Source organism: Pseudophryne corroboree, chromosome 1 (assembly GCF_028390025.1).
Source record: "Pseudophryne corroboree isolate aPseCor3 chromosome 1, aPseCor3.hap2, whole genome shotgun sequence".
NCBI lineage: Eukaryota > Metazoa > Chordata > Amphibia > Anura > Myobatrachidae > Pseudophryne > Pseudophryne corroboree.
Window position 1 is genome coordinate 201293613 of NC_086444.1, and position 25107 is coordinate 201318719.

General features: G+C 43.4%; 1 protein-coding gene across 1 annotated transcript in view; it reads right to left on the reverse strand.

Annotated features, from left to right (window-relative positions):
• The window catches only part of KIAA0825 (KIAA0825 ortholog), a 712480-nt gene that overhangs the window by 387403 nt on the left and 299970 nt on the right, over window positions 1-25107 (reverse strand). Inside the window, exons 13-14 of the mRNA XM_063964012.1 lie at window positions 23814-23953; window positions 4674-4865 (exon numbers count right to left, since the gene is read on the reverse strand). Coding sequence (XP_063820082.1) covers window positions 4674-4865; window positions 23814-23953 — 332 coding nt within the window. The remainder of the gene's footprint in view (window positions 1-4673; window positions 4866-23813; window positions 23954-25107) is intronic.

Consider the following 25107-nt stretch of genomic DNA (forward strand, 5'->3'; position numbering starts at 1 on the left):
CGTCCAAGTAAGGGATAATTAAGACGCCTTTTCTTCGAAGAAGAATCATCATTTCGGCCATTACCTTGGTAAAGACCCGGGGTGCCGTGGACAATCCAAACGGCAGCGTCTGAAACTGATAGTGACAGTTCTGTACCACGAACCTGAAGTACCCTTAGTGAGAAGGGCAAATTTGGGACATGGAGGTAAGCATCCCTGATGTCCCGGGACACTATATAGTCCCCTTCTTCCTGGTTCGTTATCACTGCTCTGAGTGACTCCATCTTGATTTGAACCTTTGTAAGTGTTCAAATTTTTTAGATTTAGAATAGGTCTCACCTAGCCTTCTGGCTTCAGTACCACAATATAGTGTGGAATAATACCCCTTTCCTTGTTGTAGGAGGGGTAATTTGATTATCACCTGCTGGGAATACAGCTTGTGAATTGTTTCCCATACTGCCTCCTTGTCGGAGGGAGACCTTGGTAAAGCAGACTTCAGGAGCCTGCGAGGGGGAAACGTCTCGACATTCCAATCTGTACCCCTGGGATACTACTTGTAGGATCCAGGGGTCCTGTACGGTCCCAGCGTCATGCTGAGAGCTTGGCAGAAGCGGTGGAAGGCTTCTGTTCCTGGGAATGGGCTGCCTGCTGCAGTCTTCTTCCCTTTCCTCTATCCCTGGGCAGATATGACTCTTATAGGGACGAAAGGACTGAGGCTGAAAAGACGGTGTCTTTTTCTGCAGAGATGTGACTTAGGGTAAAAACGGTGGATTTTCCAGCAGTTGCCGTGGCCACCAGGTCCGATGGACCGACCCCAAATAACTCCTCTTCCTTTATACGGCAATACACCTTTGTGCCGTTTGGAGTCTGCATCACCTGACCACTGTCGTGTCCATAAACATCTTCTGGCAGATATGGACATCGCACTTACTCTTGATGCCAGAGTGCAAATATCCCTCTGTGCATCTCGTATATATAGAAATGCATCCTTTAAATGCTCTATAGTCAATAAAATACTGTCCCTGTCAAGGGTATCAATATTTTTAGTCAGGGAATCCGACCAAGCCACCCCAGCTCTGAACATCCAGGCTGAGGCGATCGCTGGTCGCCGTATAACACCAGTATGTGTGTATATACTTTTTATGATATTTTCCAGCCTCCTGTCAGCTGGCTCCTTGAGGACGGCCCTATCTATAGACGGTACCGCCACTTGTTTTGATAAGCGTGTGAGCGCCTTATCCACCCTAAGGGGTGTTTCCCACCGCGCCCTAACTTCTGGCGGGAAAGGGTATACCGCCAATAATTTTCTATCGGGGGGAACCCACGCATCATCACACACTTCATTTAATTTATCTGATTCAGGAAAAACTACAGGTAGTTTTTTCACATCCCACATAATACCCTCTTTTGTGGTACTTGTAGTATCAGAAATATGTAACACCTCCTTCATTGCCCTTAACAAGTAACGTGTGGCCCTAAAGGGAAATACGTTTGTTTCTTCACCGTCGACACTGAAATCAGTGTCCGTGTCTGTGTCTGTCGACCGACTGAGGTAAAAGGACGTTTTAACGCCCCTGACGGTGTTTGAGACGCCTGGACAGGTACTAATTTGTTTGCCAGCCGTCTCATGTCGCCAACCGACCTTGCAGCGTGTTGACATTATCACGTAATTCCATAAATAAGCCATCCATTCCGGTGTCGACTCCCTAGAGAGTGACATCACCATTACAGGCAATTTGCTCCGCCTCCTCACCAACATCGTCCTCATACATGTCGACACACACGTACCGACATATAGCACACACACACAGGGAATGCTCTGATAGAGGACAGGACCCCACTAGCCCCTTGTTGAGACAGAGGGAGAGCTTGCCAGCACACACCAAAGCGCTATATTTTACAGGGATAGCCTTATAATAAGTGCTCCCTTATAGCTGCTTTTATAAAATCACAATTTCGCCAAATTTTGCCCCCCCTCTCTTGATTTAACCCTGTTTCTGTAGTGCAGTGCAGGGGAGAGCCTGGGAGCCTTCCTGACCAGCGGAACTGTGTGAGGAAATGGCGCTGTGTGCTGAGGAGATAGGCCCCGCCCCCTTTTCGGCGGGCTCGTCTCCCGCTTAAAAATGGATTCTGGCAGGGGTTAAATATCTCCATATAGCCCCGGAGGCTATATGTGAGGTATTTTTTGCCAAAAAAAGGATTTTCATTGCTGCCCAGGGCGCCCCCCCCCAGCGCCCTGCACCCTCAGTGACTGCCGTGTGAAGTGTGCTGAGAGCAATGGCGCACAGCTGCAGTGCTGTGCGCTACCTTAAGAAGACTGAGGAGTCTTCTGCCGCCGATTCTGGACCTTCTTCTCTTTTCAGCATCTGCAAGGGGGCCGGCGGCGAGGCTCCGGTGACCATCCAGGCTGTACCTGTGATCGTCCCTCTGGAGCTAATGTCCAGTAGCCAAAGAAGCCAATCCATCCTGCACGCAGGTGAGTTCACTTCTTCTCCCCTAAGTCCCTCGATGCAGTGATCCTGTTGCCAGCAGGACTCACTGTAAAATAAAAAACCTAAGCTAAACTCTTCTAAGCAGCTCTTTAGGAGAGCCACCTAGATTGCACCCTTCTCGGCCGGGCACAAAAACCTAACTGAGGCTTGGAGGAGGGTCATAGGGGGAGGAGCCAGTGCACACCACCTGATCCTAAAGCTTTACTTTTTGTGCCCTGTCTCCTGCGGAGCCGCTATTCCCCATGGTCCTTTCAGGAACCCCAGCATCCACTAGGACGATAGAGAAAGAAGCATTAGGACTGGTGCAAGTGAGCAGTGATAAAGCCTGCTGCTGTATTACAATATCTGACCATCACCTGGCAATTTATTATTATTTAGAGTTTCTTATATAGTGCAGCATATCCGTTGTGCTTTACAATTGGAAACAACAGTGATAAGACAAACTGTGTAATAACAGACTTAGAGGTAGGAAGACCCTGCTTGCTAGCTTACAATCTATAGGGAATTAGAAAGGATTCACAAGGATAGGCTCTATCTACAGCATAGCGGTCCCAGCAGATTGCAGAGACAGTCCTGATGGGACGTAATTAGATACGAGTGCTTCTGAAGGTTATGTCGGCGGTTCAGGAATTTGATAGGCTTGCCTGAAGAGGTGAGTTTTCAGGGAACGTTTGAAAGTTTGGAGGCTAGAGGAGAGTCGTGTGTGCAAGGGTATTCCATAGGTTGGGTGCTACCCACTCTATATAGTCCTTCCCCCTTCTCAGCGCCAGGGGGTGAAGGTTTCTGTTGCCTCCGGGAGTTAAGCCACTGTTAGGATGGATTGGAATGGGGAAATATAGGTGACGAGACTGTTTACATGAAGAAGGCCACAGTACGGTGGGAGGTGACAAGAATTGCTTTTGGTTTTTTGACTATAAATGGTGTTTTGTAGGTCAAGGCAGCTGGATTTTGAGAGACACGGGGTGTGAGAAATGAACAAGAGTCAAGAATAACACTTAACAGGATTGGTGCAAGACCACATGGGGTGCTTTATTTTAAACAGATAGTGCCTACTGCCACCTGTCAGAAGCCTTACACCCGCCTACACAATTGTATATGGATAGACAGAGCTACTTAATTGTGTCCATTTATTTATCTTTCACAGATTCCTCTACATTAATTTCAGACCTGGTGGTTGATGTATCAGGCAGTCAAAGGAGCGGAAAAGTGGACCAGTAGAGAAGCTTCCCACTGCAACCAATCAGCTCCAGGTAGCATTTCCATTCCATATAGCTACAAGCTGATTGGTTGCTATGAGCAGCTTAACCACTGGTCCACTTTTCCACTCTTTTCATTGCTTGATACCAGGGGCAAACGCAGGATTTAGTGAGGGGGTTTCTGTGAGAAGGGTGGGGGTTGTCTGTGTATATGTATGTGTGCATGTATATATAAAAAATATATATATATATATATATATATACATACACACACACATACATATTTACACACATACACATATATATATATATATATATATACATACACAGACATATATATACAGACATATATGTATATACATTCATACATATATACACTAACACACACACACACACACACACACACATATACATACATAACAACTAATATATACATACACAAATTGTTTCCCCACCAGGAGCTGGGAGCAGATCGATGGGCAGCAGTGTGAGAACGGAGGGAGCTGCTGTGGCTTAGTATGCGCAGCCAGCACCTCCCCGCCGGGCATTCTGGAAGAGAGCTACTGTACAACATACAGTGCATTAGCTCTCTGTTGCTGCAGCAGGGCAGCAGCTTCATGGTCGCGATTGCGTACGCGATCTCCGTCTCAAAAATAGAAAATTCGGCTCATCAGGGGGGTTTCCAGGTACTCGGAAACCCCTTCTGCGTGCGCCACTGCTTGATACATCACCCTTAGGGGGGAATCAGAAAGTGAGAGATTTTTTTTAAAGTGGCAATCATTTACATGGCAAAATCAACCTAGTTTTGCCATGTAAATGATTGCCACTTTAAAAAAAAAAAAACAGGAGAACTCTCACAAAATCTCTCACATTATGACTCTCACACCCTATTACATCCCCCCTTAGGTTTTTGAAGAAATAACAAACTATCCCAGAGTCGCTGTGGCTCTTTAGTGGATGCACCTAACATAAAATAAAGTAAGCGTAAAAGAAACAATTGCTGTACCTGTCTGGTTGCACAGGGAATCCCAAAGTTGCTCCTGATCCATATATTTTTCCAGCAGAGTAGTAAAAGATAGAGGTGACAAGGTACAATAGCAGAACACAGAGAGGATCATTTCTGTTAAATTTAAGTCTTTCATATTGTTAGCATCCATCTTTAACATTTCATATTCGCTTGTTTCCTGGACCTCCGTTACTAGGGAAGAAGAACAAGAACCATTAAATACAATGCAAGTTTAGACATCAAGCACTAAGCTACCTGTGATTTTGAAGAATGGTAGAAAGATCCATAATAGGCATGCACAACAAAGTATACTCAGATGTCAAATATTTAAGTCTACGGCCAGATACCTGCTGGCATTTGAATAACACAATATACAGCCATATTTAAAAACTAACGTGTTTCACATACAGTTGAAATATCAGTCTTGAACATCATGTACTATATCAAAGTCACAGTTAACCATTTGTAACTAGAATGTTTTTACTGAGATTGCCAAAATAATTGACACAGGGTAAACAACAACCTCATAAAACAAGGTGCCATCAATATCAGTAGATTATACAATAACAGACTGACCACAATTAAGAGAACAAAACAAATTACTGTACATCATAGGCTCCATTTTCTCAGGGCAATTAGTGATTATAGTACAAAAAAGAAAAATAAAGCAAAAAAGGGGGCCTCAGAGCAGAAAAGATAGACATAGAAAATGGAGGGAAGAGAGGGAAATCACCTGAGAAGGAGTTTGAGAAAGTAAAAAGACCGCCAAGTGAATCAATGGCCACCCTGAACACTATTAAGGTAGGAGGGAAAATCTTTAAACAAGAGCCTGGGCTCCAAATTGTGCTGCACTCTCTAAACTTAGTAGCTGTGGACATCATAAGGTCGTCCATGATCATACCGAACTGAGCAAAGGCTGTGAATACTTATGTACATGTGATTTCTTAGCTTTTTATTTTTAATAAATTTGCAAAAATCTTAAAAACACTTTTTTCACATTGTCATTATGGGGTATTGTATGTAGAATATTTTTTTGCGGGAGGGGGGGATTAATTTATTCCAGTTTGGAATAAGGCTGTAACATAACAAAATGTGGAAAAAAACTGAAGTGCTGTGATTACTTTCTGGATGCACTGTATATATTTACCAAGGGGCAGAGACCATGCACTCTTTAATGGTTAGCCAAATCTCTGCGGCAGCTGGATACACCCCTTATGGATACACCCCTAAACATATGCCCCTACCACTACCACTACCCGGTGTGCTCTTTATGCCCCAGTCCGACACTGCAGGTTTTACCTTTTATACAATGCATTAAGCGCAAAATAAATCCGTTACAGTGAGCTGTTAAATTAGACCTACAAATATGTACTTTTTTTGGTGCATGGATTACTAGAATGCACAGGGGGGGTCAAAAGAATAAATAAAATAAAGATCAAGTGTCCAGAAAACCACATTTACAGGTTTATGTGAAAAACACAATTCAAAATAAACATGTACTGTAAATATGTGTGTCAGGATGCGGCGGCATACTTGGCATATCATCCATAATCATAAACCTGCATATGGTAATGTGAAACGCCGTATTGTGTTTTGTAAATATATACAACACATCTGCATACTTTACATAATTTAGGGCCTGATTCAGATTTGGTCAATGGCGATCTTATCGCCAGTACCCAACTGCGTGCAATAGCGCACGCAGTTGGGTACTGAATTGCAATGATAATTGCTTAGAAGCACTTGCAAATCTGGCTGGAGTCTCTTGCAGTGCCGCTGCTACAGTGGCCATATTTAGTGAGAGTTACACAGCTCCATCTGCATGACCCAGGACTTACTGGAGAAGTCAATGTTGGTCCAATATGGCGTGCATGGACAGAAGAGACACACGGTGTGGTCAGCAATCTCCCCCTTCACATGCTGAAGTGGGTGTGGCCTTGTGGAAAGCCCACAATTACATAAAACCTGGGTGTGTGAATTCACGGGAGTGGCGTGGTTTCACGGGAAGTCGCCGTTACATCACTCCGGGGGCATGCCCAGAATTTCTGGCGATGCTGGGCTGCCCCAAGAGACTCTGTCTGTAACTGGCGGCTCCTCTTCAGTGACAGGAACCGGGTGCTGCACGATAATGTCACAATGCAGCACCCAGCCTCTTCTCACTGTGGAGGAACCAGCATTTGGTGTCACCCTCTGGAATTGCACGAAGCAGCCAGCAGATATATACAGCGGATGTTTCATGTATTACACAATCCAGCTCATCCTTACATGCGGGAAATGCTTCAACTAGCATTTGCATATTTGTCGCACTTTAAATCAGACCCTTAAACCCGCTTCGGTGCTTTTTATAAAAGATGACAGGAAAAATGAATTGTTTTTACTGGCCATATTATTAAACACCTTAAATGACATTATTATTCATTAGGAAAAGTGCGCCAGAGAGTTAATGCACTACAACATGACATTTTAATATTAAAATAAGTGTTTTTAAACAGTTATCACCAACTCCGCAGGTTCAAATTTCCTTTGAAAGCTATTATACTGTATCTTAAAGTAATCATTTAATTAAATGGCAAAAAGTCTTGGATGCCGGTTTTTGCCGCAGTAAAAAGTAGAGCAGCCTAATTTGTGGCTAACTGAAGCTTTCCCTTATTACAGATGCAGGAATAAGAATTTTTGGCACGCATGTTCTTTACAAAAAAAAAAAAAATGTATGTACTATGTAGTGCTTGCCTCCTTCTCTAAATGGTAAGCTGCGATTACAATAGAAATACTGTACATGCAGAAATAAGATACTCACTTTACAGAAAGTGCCAAAATACACGGATAAAAGAAACTCATTACAGTTTTTTTGGTAATGCTGCAAAATATATGATCATTTTCATTTTCAAATTTAATTTAGCATATTTTAGGCATGGCGCTCTTAAATATAGAAAGAAATATATATTGCAAATTCTTATGGTATCTATCCTACTGTGCACTACGATTTTGTCTCATAATCGTATTACATAATATCATACAACTATTACTGTGTGTGCCAGCTGAAAACATGTGCATGAAATGTGAAAGCCATATTCCAAACTTTTGGTCACTCAATGGGCCAAATTCAGATGTTGTTGGATGGTGCAATGCTGCTACTTACTTGGAGTCGGCAGCGATGCACTAATATGGTAATGCAGCAGGAGGCGTCTGATATAAATAGAACCCTCCTGCATGTATTTGTGATCCAGCGCTGCATTGGATCACCTGCGACACCATCAGCTGGTTACATGACCCATGCGGTCACGCAAGCCGGCCAACACAGCTCTGACCAAGAGGCCAGGAAATTCCTATCTTACGATAGAGATCCTGGCCTCTGCAGTCCCCCAAATTGGAGACGATATGCCTCTATTTTGGGGAATGGATGCAGCTGCTCCCTCCTGCCCCCAAGCAACTGCAGACTCTCAATCTACTGACATCTGCAGCGCAGTACAAGTCCAGTGCATACGGAAAGTACAGAACATCAGTATTGTGAATTAGGCACAAAGCGGGTATACGGCGGGACAGATTATCTGCACAAACAGGTCCGGCGACGTAGCACGCAGTCTGTCATCATACTGTCAGTGATTGACAGTCTGTTGCCGTTTGGTATGGAGGAGACGGAAACGGCCTCTGTTTCTCCAAATGGAGGCGTGTCACCGCCATTTACAGAGTGGGAATAGGCCAGGGATCTCTATGGATGGATGGAGATTTTCTGGTCTCTGCGATGGGCGTTTGTGAATTGCCATGACTGCCACAAGCCACCCAATGGTGAGTCAGTGATCCGATGCAGCGTGCTAGGATGTAGATTAGATCACTACTGCAATAGGAGGTGTCTGCTTGTAATTGACACCTCCTGCTGCATTACCATACAGCGCTATCACTGTTGCTTCCAAAGAAACTGTAGTGATAGCTCCAACCACATCTAAATCATGCCCAATATTTGGAAACAATTGTGTTGATATGTGTGTACAGGCTACCGAACCCCCCCGAACTTCACCCATTTTACACGGGTCCGAGGCATACTCGGATTCTCCCGTATGGCTCGGTTAACCCGAGCGCGCCCGAACGTCATCATCCCGCTGTCGGATTCTCGCGAGATTCGGATTCTGTATAAGCAGCCGCGCGTTGCCGCCATTTTCACTCGTGCATTGGAAATGTTAGGGAGAGGACGTGGCTGGCGTCTTCTCCGTTTATTAATGTTGATGCAAATATTTGTGCTTATTGCTTAATTGTGGGGACTGGGGAGCAGCTGTATTATATAGGAGGAGTACAGTGCAGAGTTTTGCTGATCAGTGACCACCAGTTTTATCCGTTCTCTGCCTGAAAAACGCTCCATATCTGTGCTCAGTGTGCTGCATATATCTGTGCTCACACTGCTTTATTGTGGGTACTGGGGACCACCAGTATTATATAGGAGGAGTACAGTGCAGAGTTTTGCTGACCAGTGACCACCAGTATTATACGTTGTCTGCATGAAAAACGCTCCATATCTGTGCTCAGTGTGCTGCATATATCTGTGCTCACACTGCTTTATTGTGGGGACTGGGGACCAGCAGTTTTATATAGGAGGAGTACAGTGCAGAGTTTTGCTGACAGTGACCACCAGTATATATAGCAGTACGGTACGGAAGGCCACTGCTCTACCTACCTCTGTGTCGTCAAGTATACTATCGATCTAGATTCTATACCTGTGGTGCATTTTAGTTTTGCAGTTTGCTGACAGTGACCACCAGTATATATAGCAGTACGTACGGAAGGCCACTGCTCTACCTACCTCTGTGTCGTCAAGTATACTATCCATCTAGATTCTATACCTGTGGTGCATTTTAGTTTTGCAGTTTGCTGACAGTGACCACCAGTATATATAGCAGTACGGTACGGAAGGCCACTGCTCTACCTACCTCTGTGTCGTCAAGTATACTATCCATCTAGATTCTATACCTGTGGTGCATTTTAGTTTTGCAGTTTGCTGACAGTGACCACCAGTATATATAGCAGTACGGTACGGAAGGCCACTGCTCTACCTACCTCTGTGTCATCAAGTATACTATCCATCTAGATTCTATACCTGTGGTGCATTTTAGTTTTGCAGTTTGCTGACAGTGACCACCAGTATATATAGCAGTACGGTACGGAAGGCCACTGCTCTACCTACCTCTGTGTCGTCAAGTATACTATCCATCTAGATTCTATACCTGTGGTGCATTTTAGTTTTGCAGTTTGCTGACAGTGACCACTAGTATATATAGCAGTACGTACGGAAGGCCACTGCTCTACCTACCTCTGTGTCGTCAAATATACTATCCATCTAGATTCTATACCTGTGGTGCATTTTAGTTTTGCAGTTTGCTGACAGTGACCACCAGTATATATAGCAGTACGGTACGGAAGGCCACTGCTCTACCTACCTCTGTGTCGTCAAGTATACTATCCATCTAGATTCTATACCTGTGGTGCATTTTAGTTTTGCAGTTTGCTGACAGTGACCACCAGTATATATAGCAGTACGGTACGGAAGGCCACTGCTCTACCTACCTCTGTGTCGTCAAGTATACTATCCATCTAGATTCTATACCTGTGGTGCATTTTAGTTTTGCAGTTTGCTGACAGTGACCACCAGTATATATAGCAGTACGGTACGGAAGGCCACTGCTCTACCTACCTCTGTGTCGTCAAGTATACTATCCATCTAGATTCTATACCTGTGGTGCATTTTAGTTTTGCAGTTTGCTGACAGTGACCACCAGTATATTTAGCAGTATGGTACGGAAGGCCACTGCTCTACCTACCTCTGTGTCATCAAGTATACTTTCCATCTAGATTCTATACCTGTGGTGCATTTTAGTTTTGCAGTTTGCTGACAGTGACCACCAGTATATATAGCAGTACGGTACGGAAGGCCACTGCTCTACCTACCTCTGTGTCGTCAAGTATACTATCCATCCATACCTGTGGTGCATTTCAGTTGTGCGTAGTATATATAGTAGTAGGCCATTGCTATTGATACTGGCATATAATTCCACACATTAAAAAATGGAGAACAAAAATGTGGAGGTTAAAATAGGGATAGATCAAGATCCACTTCCACCTCGTGCTGAAGCTGCTGCCACTAGTCATGGCCGAGACGATGAAATGCCATCAACGTCGTCTGCCAAGGCCGATGCCCAATGTCATAGTAGAGAGCATGTAAAATCCAAAAAACAAAAGTTCAGTAAAATGACCCAAAAATCAAAATTGAAAGCGTCTGATGAGAAGCGTAAACTTGCCAATATGCCATTTACGACACGGAGTGGCAAGGAACGGCTGAGGCCCTGGCCTATGTTCATGGCTAGTGGTTCAGATTCACATGAGGATGGAAGCACTCAGCCTCTCGCTAGAAAAATGAAAAGACTTAAGCTGGCAAAAGCACAGCAAAGAACTGTGCGTTCTTCTAAATCACAAATCCCCAAGGAGAGTCCAATTGTGTCGGTTGCGATGCCTGACCTTCCCAACACTGGACGGGAAGAGCTTGCGCCTTCCACCATTTGCACGCCCCCTGCAAATGCTGGAAGGAGCACCCGCAGTCCAGTTCCTGATAGTCAAATTGAAGATGTCACTGTTGAAGTACACCAGGATGAGGATATGGGTGTTGCTGGCGCTGGGGAGGAAATTGACAAGGAGGATTCTGATGGTGAGGTGGTTTGTTTAAGTCAGGCACCCGGGGAGACACCTGTTGTCCGTGGGACGAATATGGCCATTGACATGCCTGGTCAAAATACAAAAAAAATCACCTCTTCGGTGTGGAATTATTTCAACACAAATGCGAACAGGTGTCAAGCCGTTTGTTGCCTTTGTCAAGCTGTAATAAGTAGGGGTAAGGACGTGTCCCACCTAGGAACATCCTCCCTTATTCGTCACCTGGTCCGCATTCATCAGAAGTCAGTGACAAGTTCAAAAACTTTGGATGACAGCGGAAGCAGTCCACTGACCACTAAATCCCTTCCTCTTGTAACCAAGCTCATGCAAACCACACCACCAACTCCCTCAGTGTCAATTTCCACCTTACACAGGAAAGCCAATAGTCCTGCAGGCCATGTCACTGGCAAGTCTGACGAGTCCTCTCCTGCCTGGGAATCCTCCGATGCATCCTTGAGTGTAACGCCTACTGCTGCTGGCGCTGCTGTTGTTGCTGCTGGGAGTCGATTGTCATCCCAGAGGGGAAGTCGGAAGACCACTTGTACTACTTCCAGTAAGCAATTGACTGTCCAACAGTCCTTTGCAAGGAAGATGAAATATCACAGCAGTCATCCTGCTGCAAAGCGGATAACTCAGGTCTTGTCAGCCTGGGTGGTGAGAAACGTGGTTCCGGTATCCACCGTTAATTCAGAGGCAACTAGAGACTTGTTTGAGGTACTGTGTCCCCGGTACCAAATACCATCTAGGTTCCATTTCTCTAGGCAGGCGATACCGAAAATGTACACAGACGTCAGAAAAAGAGTCACCAGTGTCCTAAAAAATGCAGTTGTACCCAATGTCCACTTAACCACGGACATGTGGACAAGTGGAGCAGGGCAGACTCAGGACTATATGACTGTGACAGCCCACTGGGTAGATGTATTGCCTCCTGCAGCAAGAACAGCAGCGGCGGCACCAGTAGCAGCATCTCGCAAACGCCAACTCGTTCCTAGGCAGGCTACGCTTTGTATCACCGCTTTCCATAAGAGGCACACAGCTGACAACCTCTTACGGAAACTGAGGAACATCATCGCAGAATGGCTTACCCCAATTGGACTCTCCTGGGGATTTGTGACATCGGACAACGCCAGCAATATTGTGCGTGCATTACATCTGGGCAAATTCCAGCACGTCCCATGTTTTGCACATACATTGAATTTGGTGGTGCAGAATTATTTAAAAAACGACAGGGGCGTGCAAGAGATGCTGTCGGTGGCCCGAAGAATTGCGGGCCACTTTCGGCATTCAGCCACCGCGTGCCGAAGACTGGAGCACCAGCAAACACTCCTGAACCTGCCCTGCCATCATCTGAAGCAAGAGGTGGTAACGAGGTGGAATTCAACCCTCTATATGCTTCAGAGGATGGAGGAGCAGCAAAAGGCCATTCAAGCCTATACATCTGCCCACGATATAGGCAAAGGAGGGGGAATGCACCTGTCTCAAGCGCAGTGGAGAATGATTTCAACGTTGTGCAAGGTTCTGCAACCCTTTGAACTTGCCACACGTGAAGTCAGTTCAGACACTGCCAGCCTGAGTCAGGTCATTCCCCTCATCAGGCTTTTGCAGAAGAAGCTGGAGACATTGAAGGAGGAGCTAAAACAGAGCGATTCCGCTAGGCATGTGGGACTTGTGGATGGAGCCCTTAATTCGCTTAACCAGGATTAACGGGTGGTCAATCTGTTGAAATCAGAGCACTACATTTTGGCCACCGTGCTCGATCCTAGATTTAAAACCTACGTTGTATCTCTCTTTCCGGCAGACACAAGTCTGCAGAGGTTCAAAGACCTGCTGGTGAGAAAATTGTCAAGTCAAGCGGAACGTGACCCGTCAACAGCTCCTCCTTCACATTCTCCCGCAACTGGGGGTGCGAGGAAAAGGCTAAGAATTCCGAGCTCACCCGCTGGCGGTGATGCAGGGCAGTCTGGAGCGAGTGCTGACATCTGGTCCGGACTGAAGGACCTGCCAACGATTACTGACATGTCGTCTACTGTCACTGCATATGATTCTGTCACCATTGAAAGAATGGTGGAGGATTATATGAGTGACCGCATCCAAGTAGGCACGTCAGACAGTTCGTACGTATACTGGCAGGAAAAAGAGGCAATTTGGAGGCCCTTGCACAAACTGGCTTTATTCTACCTAAGTTGCCCTCCCTCCAGTGTGTACTCCGAAAGAGTGTTTAGTGCAGCCGCTCACCTTGTCAGCAATCGGCGTACGAGGTTACTTCCAGAAAATGTGGAGAAGATGATGTTCATCAAAATGAATTATAATCAATTCCTCCGTGAAGACATTCACCAGCAATTGCCTCCAGAAAGTACACAGGGATCTGAGATGGTGGATTCCAGTGGGGACGAATTAATAATCTGTGAGGAGGGGGATGTACACAGTGAAAGGGGTGAGGAATCGGAGGATGATGATGAGGTGGACATCTTGCCTCTGTAGAGCCAGTTTGTGCAAAGAGAGATTGATTGCTTCTTTTTTGGTGGGGGCCCAAACAAACCAGTCATTTCAGTCACAGTCGTGTGGCAGACCCTGTCGCTGAAATGATGGGTTCATTAAAGTGTGCATGTCCTATTTATACAACATAAGGGTGGGTGGGAGGGCCCAAGGACAATTCCATCTTGCACCTCTTTTTTCTTTCATTTTTCTTTGTATCATGTGCTGTTTGGGGACAATTTTTTTGAAGTGCCATCCTGCCTGACACTGCAGTGCCACTCCTAGATGGGCCAGGTGTTTGTGTCGGCCACTTGTGTCGCTTAGCTTAGTCACACAGCGACCTTGGTGCGCCTCTTTTTTTCTTTGCATCATGTGCTGTTTGGGGACAATTTTTTTGAAGTGCCATCCTGCCTGACACTGCAGTGCCACTCCTAGAGGGGCCAGGTGTTTGTGTCGGCCACTTGTGTCGCTTAGCTTAGTCACACAGCGACCTTGGTGCGCCTCTTTTTTTCTTTGCATCATGTGCTGTTTGGGGACAATTGTTTTGAAGTGCCATCCTGCCTGACACTGCAGTGCCACTCCTAGATGGGCCAGGTGTTTGTGTCGGCCACTTGTGTCGCTTAGCTTAGCCATCCAGCGACCTCGGTGCAATTTTTAGGACTAAAAATAATATTGTGAGGTGTGAGGTGTTCAGAATAGACTGAAAATGAGTGTAAATTATGGTTATTGAGGTTAATAATACTATGGGATCAAAATGACCCCCAAATTCTATGATTTAAGCTGTTTTTGAGGGTTTTTTGTAAAAAAAAAACCGAATCCAAAACACACCCGAATCCGACAAAAAATTTTCAGGGAGGTTTTGCCAAAACGCGTCCGAATCCAAAACACGGCCGCGGAACCGAATCCAAAACCAAAACACAAAACCCGAAAAATTTCCGGTGCACATCACTAGTACAGGCAGACTGAATGCTCACAATATAGCAATCTCTTATGCATGTCTTCACTACGGGCCTGATGCAGAGTGAGGAGCAAATCAAAACAAGCAGCAATTGCACCATGATAAAACCATGCTGAAACATAATGGTAACATAATGGTTTAATCTTGTAACGTTCATTCTTATCCCACTGTGTTATATCATGCTTCCAGCTTTCTCTGGGAGTCTTCCCAGCCAGGAGACCTTTTGAGGGGGAGGTCCAGGTGGAAGGGGTATGGGCATATTGCTACGATTCAAGTCATCCTTGAGTTGTAATGCCCTCTCACCCTGCCCACTTCAGCATATGGCAGAGCTGCCCACTGTCCTGTAAGCCTGGAGAACTCCCCCATACTCAGGCATTTCCAGGAAATTCCGGGAAAGCGGGTTACTATGTGTTATGTACAGTAAACATTTTGGTGTAAATAAAAGGACTACTAGTAACCACAGACCCCGGAATATTTACAGCCACTACACTTATGTGGCTTGTAATATTCAGATAGTCGGGTTCACTACGGCTGGCCGGCGGTCGGGCTCCCGGCGACCAGCATACCGGCGCCGGGAGCCCGACCGCCGGCTTACCGACAGCGTGGCGAGCGCAAATGAGCCCCTTGCGGGCTCGCTGCGCTCGCCACGCTACGGGCACGGTGGCGCGCTATGCGCGCCACACTATTTTATTCTCCCTTTATGGGGGTCGTGGACCCCCACGAGGGAAAATAAGTGTCGGTATGCCGGCTGTCGGGCTCCCGGCGCCGGTATACTGAGCGCCGGGAGCCCGACCGCCGGCATACAGAAGACCACCCAGATAGTCATATACAGATTTTGAAACTGCAAGGAATGCATAATTCCATACGTACATTTACCATAAGAAATTGGAAATTCATGTAAAAATGTACATTATGCACAAAGCAGAAATGTTCTCCAGGAAAAAGTGGATCAATTTTCTTATGGGCACTTTGTTCTCCGAGTTTAAGTACACAATGTCATTTGAAAGCTCATACTCTGCTTCAGCTGAAGGACCTGGCCAGTCAATAGATTTATGCTTTCTGTCATTTTATCTGTGTGATAATTAAAGCAGCTGGCAGAATTCAATACAAGAGAGCACTAGGGTAGTAATGTGATCTTGATGAAACATTTGTCAGTCTTTGTAGTAGATGACAGGTATTTGAATAGGTAAGTGAATGTAGTGCAGTTGTGAATATGAGGTAAGACAGAATTTGCAGCAATGTTTTACTTCCAAGTTCTGACAAATGTTAGGCCACTTCACAGTGACATAACTAAATGACTTTATATATAACAGGGTTTTGAGTTGTTGCATTATGCTTTATCTCATATGAATGTTATGACTCCTGTACATGAATGTAATAATTTCTGTGCTGGTAGAAATCAGTACACGCGCTGAACTTGGGTTTGTATCAACAATTACGCGCTGAACTTGTGTTTGTATCAACAATTGTCTCCGTTATCACTTCGGGCCTGCTTTAAACCACACAAGTCACCTATACAATCTTTAGGCAGCTATTCATGAGACTGCAGCTCATCAATCCCAAGGGAGGGGGTGTGGCCATGCACATTTTGAAATTCGGAAGATCCTGGCCACCGATAATGGATGCCCGTAGCCAGTATCGGACTGGGGCATGTAGGGCCCACCGGGGGAATACTGTGGTAGGGGCCCATGTTTAGGGGTGTGGCCAGTCTCTAGAGGGGGTGTGCCCAGCCGCCACATTGGTTTGCCTAACGATTTCGCAAGTGTGCGTCCCCTAGATAAATATATAAAGTAAATACTGTAGTTCATGCATGATAATGCACTAGATTAGTAACAGTACAGTCTGGAATCTGAGGAGGGGGTGGACCCCCACCCAGTAGGGCCACCGGTGGTTTCCCCTGTACCCCTGTGGGCCAGTCCAACCCTGCCCGTAGCTGACCCTCTATGGCAGGTCCCAATGCCCACCCGTACTCTTCCCTCTCTGGACCCCTCATTAATCCATAACAACCGTAGAGAACAGACACATTATGACTACACCTCATGAGGTGCTGGTTCCCAGTGAATGTCACAGGCACCGTTCTCATGTATAACCATGCTAACATACCTCACATTACCAACATTTCCAATGATACCATTTTTCTTAGTATTTGAAAAGTGTGAAGCAGTCTCTGGAGCAGAGGAATATAATGATGGAGGAGTTTGCAGAGGGAGTGTAATGAGCTGGGTCGCTCCTGTTATCACTGCACACTCTTGTGTAACACACCATTTGTTAGAAAAGTAGCAGTTTCCCTAGCATAATAACAAACAGCAGATGCTATAAATAATGTGGGGTCATACCTAACAACAGGCAATGTCAAAATTTGAGTAATATCATCGCATAAATAATTGCAGTACAAAAATCTGCCTTCTTGTGGCATCTGCTTCAAGAATATTTGTAGGATTTTTCTTTACATTATTTCACTCCATTTACTGTGTTGATTTTATTGTGTAGTGTTTTATGTATCTTTATATTAGAAGTGTTCACTTCGTAACCTTTGTATTAAGTTTTAATTTTGTCCAAAAGCCTCCTCTTCTATGTTTTTATTTAATCTGTTTTAATTGAGACTTTTATGTTAGTATTAAGTTACAATTATACAATACTCATCCTATTATTCTCATGCTTAAAAAAACACTGTTTGGACTTGAAAATTAGTAGTGTAAGTTGTAATGTACAGCAGGGCTCCTATTTTACATGTACAGTAGGTCTAGAGAGCATGGTATCAATTTTTGCAGACGATACCAAATTGTGTAAGGTTATAAATACGGAGGGGGATGCGAGTTCTCTTTAGCATGCATAAAACGGGGAATTGATGCAAGGGACGAGAGTATTATACTCCCATTATATAAATCATTAGTGAGGCCTCATCTTGAATACTGTGTGAAATTTTGGGCACCATATTACAAAAAGGATATCCTGGAGCTAGAAAAGGTTCAGAGGAGGGCGACCAAACTAATCAGGGGCATGGAGACGCTGGAATGCGAGGAAAGGCTTGCAAGGCTAGGCATGTTTACATTGGAAAAGAGGAGACTAAGAGGGGACATGATCTACATCTACAAATATATAAGGGGTCAATACACAGAGCTTGGGAGGGACCTGTTTTCTATAAGATCAGCACAGAGGACACGTGGTCACTCGCTTAGGTTAGAGGAGAGGAGTTTCCGCACATTGAGGCGAAAAGGTTTTTTCACAGTAAGGACAATATGTGTTTGGAATTCCCTGCCTGACAGAGTAGTAACTGCGGACTCAGTCAACACCTTTAAGAATGGGTTAGATAAATTCCTATTGGATAAAGATATTCAGGGTTATTATGCGTAGGCACGCATTATAGTTAATATAACTAGTCCTAACATAAAAATAACTAGTCCTATAATATGACTGCATAGGAGACCACAAATAGGTTGAACTCGATGGACAATTGTTTTTTTTTAACCTTAGTTACTATGTTACTATGTTTTAAACCTATTATGAGCATGAGTCGTAGTATGCTAGAAGTCTGGAAAGGAATCAATAGTGTTTTAGGATAACTGATCCTTGAAATTTCTATTTTTAGTAATGTCAACCTTTCAAACCCTTGCATGAACCACAATACACATGCATTTCATCTATAGTAGCCTTCTTCCATTAGAGATATGCTAATCGGTAGTCAAAGGACTTCAGTCAGAGCTATCCTATACATAGGTAATATAGGCAAATGCCTAGGGGCATCCCAAGCCTAAGGCCAGCCACGGATCAGGGCACCATGATGGCGGCTACCGCTCCGATCTGGCAGCATCAGCTTCTCATTCTGTACTACAGGTAAAATGGCCATGGGAGACCTTTTGTGCATGTTCAGCAGCAGCTCCTCCCATGGGCCTCTGCGAAGCTTGTGAGTCGCACCTCGCGGCTCTGCCTTCAGCAGACTGCACTGCAGCCACCAAGTCCAGCTGCACACAGCATGGGAGCCAGGAAAAGTAGGGACGGCCACGGCTGTCTGTACCTCTTAACTGAAGAGTCTTAAGTAAGTCTGCTCAGCTGTCAGTGTGTACTGTGAGTGATGGGTGAGGGGTGCTGACTGCGCTGTGAGGGCAGGTGGGTGCTGTACTGTGATCTGTGCTGTGTGAATGGTGCTGTACTGGGTGAGGGGTGCTGGGCGAGGAGTGATGTGCTGAGTTAGGGGTACTGTGCTGTGATGTTTGGTGTCCACCTATAAACATTAAGCTTTGTGGTGGGATTCTCTGCTAGGAGGCACCAGCCAAAATCTTGACTTCTGCACAGATATACTGATGCTTCTTTGGCCTAATACCCACCAGTATTTATTAAATGCATTCTACATACATCTTAACCATTTGTAAGATGCCTATAAATGGGTCTGATACTAGCCATCATTGTTTCTAGTGTTACTAGTCCCATTTGGGGTTTTTATTGTTGTACTATTTTTCGGGAACGCTACTAACCGTTCTGTGCATCTCCATGTTTCAAGACATTGCAAAGCCTACTAACGCTAGTAGAAACGTTTAGTAACAATGCAGTTAAAATGCTTTTGAATTTTAAGCAGTGTTTATAAAACTCCAATAGGTATGCGCAATGTGGGCTTATTCAGGTTAGAGAATAAACAACAGATGAGAAGGCAAATCAACCACTCCAGCATAAGAACCGGAAATGTAAAGCACTACAAATCTACAAATCAGCAGCCAAGCCAAGGCTATACAAAGCAAGTCAGGGTTGGAGAAACACATTAAGTGAATGGTTCACGCAGAGCTGGTACACAGGATAACAGTAGCAATAACAGCACCCAGCTAATAAAAATATAACCTATAACAGGCATTGTGAATATGTAAGAGAAACCATTTATAAGCGGAATGGACCTCTCATAGTGCAGGAACTGGCAATGTTACGGAGTGCCCTTATGCTACTGCCAACATACTTTAGATGTAACACTCGACAAAGAGCATAAGGGACTTCAAATGGCTGCATTTGTGTCTAATTAATTGTATGGGTAAGAACTTCACAGAAATACCAGATAAATATATTTTTTAATAAAAATATTTAAGTGAGTTTTCTTTGCAAAAATTCCTACTTTAGCTGATTTGCCACCTACAGTATATACCTTGGCTGGCTTATCTTGGCTCAAATTTTATCACACATGAAAGAGAATAGATTGATACATTATCGGGTATGAATTAATGCCATAAAGCAACCTTTCAGCCCATGTTTGTATGTGGGTGCCCTGTTTTGAAGTGGAGAATGATGGAACAACTTGTGGCTAATTAGATAGCTGGAATGGTCACTGCACCGCTGAGTATTTTACAAGGTCACTTAGCTGGTCGTGTGGGAAGTCATGACCCATACACTCGTATAAAATGATGACAGGACAAGGTGACGGGCAGCCTAGAATGGTCCTATAAGGTCTCATGACTGTGTAATGAGCACTAATGTGTTAATTAATGGTGATATGGTTCATTTATATGTAAAATCCACTTGTACTATATCAGTTCTCCTGCAGTATAATATACAACTGGTGCTCCTATCCTGTACTACCAGTAACCGTTATAAGAGGGTAAATTGATGGAATATTGCTATCCCAATTACTTAATCTTCCTTTTGTACACCATATAGAAGTTACATACTCAAAACGATGTCTTAATAATTTGTTGCCTGTGGAAATAATTTAGATAAAACAAAGAACGATTGCTGTACAGATAAAACGGAAGACGTTAATTAATTAGGTACTGAAATAACAAGTGGCTCCATGGGCTTTGAAGGTCAAATAACACTAATGAGAAGCACTATCTGGATATAACAATCTACTAAAGAAGACATCACAGACAAAGCTATCAACATGCATTTATTCCTTCAGTTATGCTAAATATTCCTTTCCTGACCAATTTTCAGATGAAGAACACTTCAAGCTGTATCCTAATGCTAGGTGCTTTGTTAACCTTTCACTTGCTGCCATTTAAAGGAAACACATTGCATTGCTTTCAGCGCAACATTAAAATGCCATGCAATATCTAATTCTGCTTCCAGAAAAAATAATACAAAATAATAAAAGGAATGCAGCGCATGTGCACCCTGCCTAGTAGATCAAAGTATCCCTTCTGAGTGGAGGTAACTATCACATGGAGGTTGAACAGAGGAGAACTGAAAGAGACTGACAGCTAGTAAGTGTTAATAAGCAAGAAGCATACGCTCTCATAAATGTAACACTCCTTAATACATAGCTTATGCTTCTTACTTATTAACACTTAGTTGCACTTTAGCCTCTCACTAGAGTGGTATGTTGGTGTGGCTGGCCTGTGCTGACTTGGTGAGGTCCTGTGCCCTGGAAATGAACCCTAGTGCTAGGGACCCACCAGATGAGGTTGCCTGGACATTGGTTGGTAGGCCCATGTTATTTCGGCAAAAAATGATGCCAAGCATCTCGATTTTGGTGTATGTTAGATTGCAGAGTTCATCATATTTTTCCTGATTAGAAATGCACTTGGTACTATATAGTGTACGTGTGCATTTTCTTCCTTTGTGTGTTGAACTACAAGCCTCAGCATGATAGCACCTCTCATTACGTTTGGAATCAGGGTGTGCATTCCTAGCACCACCCCATATATTCTATATTGTGTACACTTGAAGGTGGAGACTCCTTCAGCTTGAATTAGCACCCCCCCTCACCTCTCCCCGCCACCCTACCTGCCAAAGGTCAGTTTTAATTATTATGGATCGCTGGCATTTACAGACTGCATGTTGGGAAAGGCTCTATGATGGTACAGTAAGTCCTGAATAAATTTGTACAATCTATAATTTTTTAAAAATTAGATTGGGGCTGGGGCCCTCTGGGTTGGTGTGGCCTGGCTGCTTTGGGGCATCACATTGTAACACTTTTTTAGCACCTTTTTATTTTACTACCAATGTTAATTTTTTTAGCAGTCTAATTACTACCTCTCACCTATTTATTATTATTATTATTATTATTATTATTATTATCCTTTATTTATATGGCGCCACAAGGGTTCCGCAGCGCCCAATTACAGAGTACATAAACAAATAATCAAACAGGAAAACAGCAACTTACAGCTGATGACAGTATAGGACAAGTACAGGGTAAATAAACATAGTTACATCAGCAGATTAATTGGTGCAGTTGAAGATTATTAAAGTAAGAAAGGATAAGCACATGAGGGACGAGGGCCCTGCTCGTGAGAGCTTACATTCTAAAGGGGAGGGGTAGACAGACAGGGGTGACACAGTTGGGGTACATAGAGAGCGTAGAACAGAGGGTTAGGATGAGACCTATGTAACACTCCTTAATACATAGCTTATGCTTCTTATTTATTTACACTTACTAACACCTTAGCCTCTCACAAATGTGGTCACTGCCTTGGGGTGGCTGGTCTGAGCTGAATTGGTGAGGCCCCATGCCTTGGACTTGAACCTTAGTGTTAGGGACCCACCAGGTGAGGTCACCTGGATGTTGGTTGGTGGGTCCATATTGCTTGGCCACAAATTATGCCAAGTACCTCGATTTTGATCTATGTTAGATTGCAGAATGTATTAAAATAACTCTGATAAGCAGTGCTTAGTACTGTACAATAAAGTGTGCATCTGCATTTGCTTTCTTTCTGTGTGGAACTACAAGTCTCAGCATGATAGCACCTCTCATTATGTTTGGAAATAGAGAGTGCAGTCCACGGTCCCTAGGACATCTACAAGGTAATTAGAAAAAAAAAGAGAGATTAAAAAGGATCCAGCCTACTAAGGATTCCCGTGGATGGCTACTAATAACTTCACCACATATTGAATATGTTCCGCCTGAAACTTACCGTTCTTTCCCATTGATGTAAGTACTCTCATTGTATGTACCAGACCAGTCTTGAAAGCTTTCACTAAATCTCATTATATCAATAGCACTACACATAGTCAGTTATACTGTAAACTTACTCCTCACAACTAAATAGAGAAAGAGAGCAAGGGTCAAATAAAAGTTAAAACTGCTAGTGTAGGTAAAATACACCTACAGCCTTTTACTTTCTCATGGTCATTAAACTTTTCTGTTACTTTATATATTATTCTATATTACAGTAAAGGGACCATTACACTATATATCTCACTGTATGCATATTTATAGTATATATTTATGTTTATTTAAAAAAATTATATAAAAATGTAAAAAAAGACAGTGAAAGTCTTATTTAAAAAAAAGAAAGAAAAAAAAAGGAAGCAGCAGCAACAACAACCAGGACAGGATTTATTTGTCCTGTTCTTCGTACACTAGGAGTAAGTGGGAGAATGGTCTTTCCAGGATAGTATAGCAGAGAAGGAAACTTTGGACTTGGGTGTCCAACAACTCTGATGCAGTAAGTGAAAATCATTTTATTTTCTTCTTTGTAATTACAACCTAAACCCCATCTCTTTCCAAGTCCCTAAGTTCTTCCTACAAGCAGTTTACATTTACATCTAAGTATCATCAAGTTTGATATATGATGTTATAGTTGAAGCAAATGCCTTAGGTCAATATGATAATCAATTTAAATGTGTCTATGATTAAAATATCTAGACTACTTAACTAATATCAAATTGCAGTTTTTAACTATTGGTTTAAAAAAAATAAGTCTACATAATCTCTGTTACCTGATGCTATAGCTGTAATACCTTGCACTTTATTGATCTGACAATGCTACTACTCTTTTTAATACTTTTGACCCAGGAGCCATATGTGTACTTGTCACTTGCCCCCTACCTAGCTATAAGGAGGGTATGTGTTCTCTAAACACTTGTGCTGCATACCCAATATACTTTGTGACAAAAGGATGACATTTTGTATTTCATGGATAGTCTAATTTTAAAGCCACATTTTGTAAATACATATGTAAAACTAACATGCTCAAATGTAAACACAGTACCGTCCAACACATACATAAACGTGCCACAACTGGCACAGACATAAGCGTGTGTGACACATACACATGTATACCGTACAGTACATATATAGAGGTTGTACTTACTTGAGCAAGTCAGCAAAGTTCTTGCAATGAGACAATCAGGATGCAGCAGTGTTTCGAGAAGCAAGTTCCAATTACAGCATGGTTGGGATAAGAGCATTTTCAGATGACCCTGGACTGCCATTTCTGCTGCTGATGGAGTTCTTTCAAAACGTAAGATAAAGAGAGAATAATGTAGTTAATTTATCTATGAAATGAATAGCCTTAAAGTGCAGATGTAATGCTAACTCATTTAAATGTCAATTCCTCCCAGATTACTCAGAAAATGCTTTCATGCTTGCTTACTTTAAAACTGCTCAGGGAAGGAATTACATTTAATCTCAAGTAGCTAAGAGCAAATTAACATTTGGTAGGCTGCCAGATATGTTACTGACACAAAGTAACTCCACTCATCCATTGTATAGAGCCATGTATGTTCTTGTTGTAGCAGGTAAAAATTGGTACTTTTTGTGCATGAATAAATCTGCCTATACTATGATTTACCCTCAGTGTCACAATACCTAGGAGGTACGCACACATTAATGTAGTTTCCTACCACAAATTGCAAGTCGTTTTGACAAGTGTATGGCTGATACAGTCAGTAATTCACCTTAATACACTGTCCGAATAGAATACCCTAGTACAATGCCCGAACAAGCAGAAATTCCCAATCAGTGTGAAGAATTGTCAGGGTGTTTAATTGTGATAGGTGAATAGACGTATAAGGATGATATGAAACTAAGAAGATTTGTGAATATATATTTTTGAAAATAAAAAAATATATACTGTAGCAAATATTTGCCTTTAGATTTTGCTCTCTGTCATAATTGCATGATTCGGTTATTTATTCATATATTTTCTGTGCAGTGCTGCTGTGCATGCCTGGCTTTAAGTCACGCATGTGCACTGCGAGAGCCGGAGGGTTCTGATCCAATCTAGTTCCAATCCGGATGTAGTCCCAATAAAAATGAGTGGGGCTCAGTGGGTTAATGACATCTGAAACTGCTGCAGATGGTGTTAGTACCTGCAGACAAGCTTGATGTATAGCCATCCCCATACCAGGTTATGGGGACAAGTAGCACATCAGGACTGGAGATTATTGTGAAAAGGGAAATTACTGGGAGAGGGGTGGGGATGATTTTCCAATTAGATGCCATCAGTCATCTAGCCATAGTAAGAGTTTAAAGTGCATTTTGGGACATCTGGGATTGGCCATGGGAGGAAAAGGAAGGAAATGTTTAATAAGAGATCTACTTGGGTGATACTGCTAATTAAATCTCAGATATCCTAAAATCACTAACTTCACATATGGGACAGA